General features: G+C 48.3%; 1 protein-coding gene across 1 annotated transcript; it reads left to right on the top strand.

Annotated features, from left to right (window-relative positions):
- The first annotated feature begins 257 nt into the window (after positions 1-257).
- LOC116744102 (haptoglobin-like) lies at positions 258-5,279 on the top strand. The gene is made up of 5 exons (XM_032613422.1): positions 258-398; positions 2,018-2,097; positions 2,394-2,492; positions 3,338-3,412; positions 4,361-5,279. The coding sequence occupies exons 1-5, from the start codon at positions 394-396 to the stop codon at positions 5,137-5,139; spliced, it is 1,038 nt and encodes a 345-aa protein (XP_032469313.1). The 5' UTR covers positions 258-393; the 3' UTR covers positions 5,140-5,279.
- Positions 5,280-6,405: the final 1,126 nt, after the last annotated feature.

The following is a 6,405-nucleotide window of genomic DNA, read 5'->3' as shown; positions in this document are numbered from 1 at the left end:
GGGATCTGAAATAACCCCCAAAAGGCTCTGTTCAGTGCTGAAAATCATCCAAAACAAAGAGACACAGATTGACGGTTCCTCCCCCAGTCCTGCACAGTGGCTGATTTCGGGAAACACTTTGGCAGCTACATGGGGTCATGATGTGGCCAGGTTTCTTTGGCTCAAGCATGAAGAACACCAGGGGAAACTCAAGCGTGAAGCAAGAGCTCGACTCTTTAACAGAGATGTTGTTTGTGGCTTTGTTACTGGAAAATGCGAGTGACCTTAGCAAGGCCAAAGTGTGTAGACACAGGGATTATGAAATCAAGAAGGGGGTGGAGTGAGATACCGGACGCATAAAAGCATCAGAAGGTGCCCCACAGCACTGCTGTTTCAGAGGCAGACATACCAAAGATGAGGTGAGTCCACAGTTCAGCCCTGTCCCCCCTTTCCTCTGGATTATTTCATCCTTCTTTGTATATATCTTTTATCTACATGACAGCCCAGGTACAGGAGAGGCCTACAGGAGAGATGCAAAAATATAACAAAGGAATAAGGCAAATGGGCTAAATTATAGTGAATAAAGTGTTTTCTGTGTTAAATCCTCTGCTTTTCCGTATCCATAAAGGGTAATCCTTTCAGATGGTGCTGTCTTTCCCATGAGACGTGACTTTCTCTAAGGAATAGCTTTTTTTTTTTAACAAATTTTTTTTATAAGCAGATATTCATTTTAAATTAATTATTTATTTATTTTTGGCTGTGTTGGGTCTTTGTTTCTGTGCCAGGGCTTTCTCCAGTTGCGGCAAGCGGGGGCTACTCTTCATTGCGGTGCGCGGGCCACTCACTATCGCGGCCTCTCTTGTTGCGGAGCACAGGCTACAGACGCGTAGGCTCGGTAGTTGTGGCTCATGGGCCTAGTTGCTCCGCGGCATGTGGGATCTTCCCAGACCAGGGCTCGAACCCGTGTCCCCTGCATCGGCAGGCAGATTCTCAACCACTGCGCCACCAGGGAAGCCCCTAAGGAATAGCTTTTTCCTCGAGGTTATGATATTTTCGCGGGGGATGCCAGCAGCTCCTGTGGTAGGCCTCCTGGCATTTTTTTTCTTTTTTGGGCCACGCCACATGGCTTGTGGGATCTTAGTCCCCCAACCAGGGAATGAACCTGGGCCCTTGGTAATGAGAGTGCTGAGTCCTAACCACTGGACCGCCAGGGAATTCCCCCTGGCATTTTGAATATGCCTATTAGCAGATTTTTTTTCTTTTTAAAAATGTATAATAAGAAAGATCAATAGTGACACATTTGAGTGACACAATTCAGGCACTCAGATTTTTAAAAAAATAAAAATTTTTTTTGAAATGTTGAAATAACGAGACTAGAAATTTAACCAAGCAATATTTGAGTAGCTGACATCTTTCAGGGAGATGGTTAACTGGTGAGTACAGCCTGTGCATTGATGCCCATGTGCACAGTCGACCTTTCAGGGAGCCAGTTATCTTCCAGGTAACCTGGAATCCTGGGGTTTGCTATACCATTTCCTGAAGTCAAATTATAAAATAATAGAAAAAGCTATATCAGTGTTTTAAATTATATATTAAAAAAACCCTCTTATTATGGAAAATTTCAAAAAGTCGAGAGAAGAGCATAGTAAATTCCCACTTCCCCATCTTCCAGTTATCCACATTTCATTAGCAGTATCCTTGTAGCCCAGCACCTTAGGGTGCCCAAGTGAGGTTTCTCTTTGCTGGAGAGCTCATATATTAACAATTTAATGTTTCCTGAATGCTGCCAGAAACTGAGGTCCAATCCCCATGTGCCTTCCTATCTTGGTTGTTCTTCTCTGAAGCTTCTGTAGAATTCCCAGCAGCAAAGGGCTTCTAGGTCCTAGCACTTCCGTATCTATTTTTTGCCTAATGGTGTGTGTGTGTGTGTGTGTGTGTGTGTGTGTGTGTGTGTGTGTGTGTGTGTGTGTGTGTGTGTGTGTGTGTGTGTGGTGAAGCGGGAAGACGAGCTGCGCGCTCCTTTCCGTCTTCTCTGCAGTGCCCTGCAAGCTGTTGTCGCCCTCCTGCTCTGCAGGCAGCTTTTCGCGGTGGAAACCAGCGAGACCACAACTGCCACAGGTAGGACTCTGTGTTTGGACAAGAGCTGTACCTCCCAGCACTGCTGCATCCACTTTTGCCCCATCAGACCTGCACCCTCTCCTGGGGAAGATCCAATTGCTCCTTCTCACCTTAATCTCTGGTCTTTCAGTATCATGAAGAAAATTGGGAAGCCAGCCAGTAATAAGGGGAGGCCCAGGGCTTCCATTTGGGGTGGAGGGAGGTTGATGTGCAAAGCAGCTGCTTCTCCTCTGACTTTTTGGGTCTCTAGGGGAAGCTTCTGACTACGAACCTTCTCTTCCTGTTTTTCTTTGCAGATGACAGCTGCTTAAAGCCCCCCGAGATTGCCAATGGCTACCTGGAACACTTGGTTCGCTATCGGTGTAAAACCCACTACAAACTACGCGCTGGAGATGGTAAGGCCGGGACGAATGTCTCCGGGCCCTCCTCTGTCTCACCATTTCCACAAGGAGTGGAGCCAGGGTGACTGTCCAGAAAGTGCCCGTGTTCTCTGGAGCCAGGAGATTTAGGTTCTAACAAGGGTTTTGTCACCGGTAGCTGTGGCCTTTTGGGCAAATTAACTTTTCTCAGCTTCAAGTTTTCTCCTTTGTTAAGGGGAGGGAGGCGACGCCATGTAGCCTACCCTCTCAGAGTGACATCTACGTGGACAAAATGACGGTGACGGTGATGACGACAGGGAGCCCTTACCTAGTGAGCACTGCACTCCTGGAACTGTTCTAAGTGCTTCACACGGACTTGCTCACTAGGTCCTCACAACACCCCTCCGCAGAGATACTATTATTTATTTTGGCCGCCCTGCACTGCTCGTGGGACCTTAGTTCCCCGACCAGCGATCGAACCCGTGCTCCCTGCATTGGAAGTGCGGAGTCCTGACCACTGGACCACCAGGGGATTCCCAAGAGATACTGTTATTACTCTCACTTTGCTGCTGCTGAAACTGAGGCACAGAAAGGTTGAGTAATTTGCCCAAGTTCAGGTAGCCTGTAAGAGGGAGTCAGGACCCCGTACCGCCTTGCCACTATCACCATGATCGCCACGGTCCCTGTGACCACTCTTCTGCCCTGCTGGGCTGCACCGTGGCCCCCGCACTTGGCTTCTAGCACAGCGCTCCTCCCTTCCTCCTCTTCCCCCGCCCTCCCCCTTCCTGCCTCTCTGATTCTGCTCTTTAAATACCTTCTCTCCCCACGCTAGGTCCAGATACAATTTCCCTTTTGGCTCATTTTTTTTCTTTTTGTTTCAGGAGTGTACACCTTAAACAGTGAGAAGCAGTGGATAAATAAGGACCTTGGAGAGCAACTCCCCGAGTGTGAAGCAGGTAGGAAATCATGGGTCCTGGGAAGGAGACGGAAAAGTGGGTGTTGAGGGGTCGGTGCACCAGCAGGGATTGAAATGTCCTAGAGGCACATCCTCCCTGTGTGGTTTCCTCTGGGCACACAAGAGCCGAGGGGAGGGACCAGGGAGAACCACAGGTGGCTGGGCAGAGAAGTGCACAGGCAGGTAATACTTCCCCATGAAGTTCACTAAGGATTTGTTCATTTGGCCTGCGGGGCACTGACTGAATCCACTGTCTACACTGCTCACAGAGGATCAGGAAACTCTGTGAGTACACAGAGCCCACCTAGAGAGCCCTGGGCCAAGGGTAAAGCAAGCTCCAGGAACAACAGGTCAAGGGAGGGCATAACAAAACCTTAATCCGTGAGAGTATGACACAGGAGGCTGGAGATGGGTCAGGACTCTGTTACTAGGAAGAGCTGACGCTCCCTCCTTTTCCCTCTTGGAACAAGAGGATCTTGCCTACCGTCTTCTGCTACTAGGGATGCGGAACTGCTAACCTGCCTGTTATGAAATGCAGTATCACATCCCTCTTTATTCAGAGAGAATGAATCATGGTAGCTCCTTGTGCTTACAATGAATTTAAGGGAGCTATGGACATCTTGCTGTGATAGACTGTTTAAATATACATAGAGTTCAGCGGCCAGAGTTTGAGAACTTCAGGGCTACTTGTTTCTTTGTGAGTTAGAAAAGCAGGAAATAGAACTCTGCTTTAGTGACGCAAACATTAAAAGAAAAAAAAAATCATTTTAAACTATAAACACTGGGAACAAGAGGAGCAGAAGGTAAGGGCAAAGCGTGCAAACGTTTCCAGCTCTGGAGAAATGAACGGTGACCGTTCAGACAGCAGGAGTCGGTCCTTTTATCCTTCCCTGGGAAAGACTGGCAGACGGTCACACTCTGCTCATAATTTTCTTACTCTCCTCAACAGTATGCGGAAAGCCCAAGCATCCAGTGGTTCAGGTGCAAAGGATCATCGGTGGCTCACTGGATGCCAAAGGCAGCTTTCCCTGGCAGGCTAAGATGGTCTCCCACAATAATCTCACCTCGGGGGCCACGCTGATCAATGAACAATGGCTGCTGACCACAGCTAAAAATCTCTTCTTGGGTCATGACAATACAACAAAAGCAAAAGACATTGCTCCTACTTTAAGACTCTATGTGGGGAGAAAGCAGCTTGTGGAGATCGAGAAGGTGCTTCTCCACCCTGACTACTCCGAGGTGGACATTGGGCTCATCAAACTCAGAGAGAAGGTGCCCACGGATGAGACAGTAATGCCCATCTGCCTACCTTCAAAAGATTATGTGGAAGTGGGGCGTGTGGGTTACGTGTCTGGCTGGGGGCGAAATGCCAACTTCATCTTTACTGAGCATCTGAAGTACATCATGCTGCCGGTGGCTGACCAAGACAAGTGTGTACAGCACTACGAAGGCAGCACTGTGCCCGAGAAGAAGACACCAAAGAGCCCTGTAGGGGTGCAGCCGGCACTGAATGAGCACACCTTCTGTGCTGGCTTGTCCAAGCATCAGGAAGACACCTGCTACGGCGATGCCGGCAGCGCCTTTGCCATTCATGATGAGGCTGATGACACCTGGTACGCGGCCGGGATCCTGAGCTTTGACAAGAGCTGTGCTACTGCCGAGTATGGTGTGTATGTGAAGGTGTCCTCCATTCTGGACTGGGTTCAGAAAACCATAGCTGACAACTAATGCAAGGCTGGCTGGAAGCCTTTGCCTGAAAGGCCGAGGGAAAACTGGACAGTAGCAGAGGGGACAAAAACGTGCCATGAAGCTGATGGGTTCCAGCCCTGCAGTGCTGAGTCGATCAATAAAGAGCTTCCTTTGACTCATTTCTGTGCTGTTTTTGGCCTTGGGCCTTTTTAAGTTCTCTCATTTATAGTATGGCAGCAGCCAAGTGCTCTAGAATTTACTGGGAGTGCGGCAGAAAAACCCCCAGGGCAACTGGAAATCCCTAAAGTGATACAAACTGCCCCACTGCAGCCCTCATGATCACTGAATGAGTGCCTATCCAACGGCAGGCCTCCGAGGTCACTGTTATCCCTGTTTTACAGACAAGGAAATAGAGACTCAGAGAAGTTAAGTGATTTGCTTAGGGTTACATAGCTATCAAATAGTGAAGCTGAACCTTTAACCTAGGTCTGTCTAAATACAAATCCCGAGCTCTTTTCACCGCATCCTTTTGCTTCTTCAGAGTAAAGGAGGAGAAAGAGTGGAGGCTGGTGAGGAAGATGCTAGCTCAAAGTGGCATGAAAACAAGTGCTTTAACACAGACAGTACTTTGTTGTTCGTGCTCCAACACACCAGTGCTTCAGGTGGCAAAGTAAGATGGTATAAAGGCAGGATTTCTGGACTTGCTGGGTCCAAATCACAGCTCGACGATAAATTTGCCAAGTTCCTTAAGCTCCCTGCCCATCGGTCCCCAGGTCTCTCCTATGAGGGGCTTAACCCAGACGATCTCTAAAGTGCCCATCAGTAATAACATTCTGGGGTCGGGTAAAGTTAGAAGTCTCTTCCTTAGGAGGGGCTGCCTTTCCCACTTGGAAGAAACCTACCCTTTACCAGGAGTCAAACGCAAGCCATCTGAGTCTTTCATTTCACAAAGAACGGTCTCGTTATTAAGGGTTTCCCAGAAAAAAGGTTCTAGAACCCAGCACATGAAGCTCTTCTAACTGAAGAAGAAAAGTTCTAAGTGAGCAATAAGTCTTTATTCAGTATGCTGGCCCTTCACCAATATACCATCCTGTCATCCCAAAATAGGGCCTCTCCTGCTCACAGCTTAAAATGTCACTATTCCTCACTAGGGTTCTGCCCTTCCCTGTGACGTTGTCCTCACAGGCACTCTCCAGATCCATCAATAATTTTCGACAGGTCACAGCTCGTAGGCCAATGAAGGACTTAGACCTGTATTCTAGAGAGTGTGGAAAAGACGATTGCTAGAAACTGAAAAATAATACA

This window comes from Phocoena sinus, chromosome 19, assembly GCF_008692025.1.
Source record: "Phocoena sinus isolate mPhoSin1 chromosome 19, mPhoSin1.pri, whole genome shotgun sequence".
Taxonomy (NCBI): Eukaryota; Metazoa; Chordata; class Mammalia; order Artiodactyla; family Phocoenidae; genus Phocoena; species Phocoena sinus.
The sequence above is the reverse complement of the archived record's forward strand: the minus strand, read 5'-3'. Positions and strand labels throughout refer to the sequence as shown.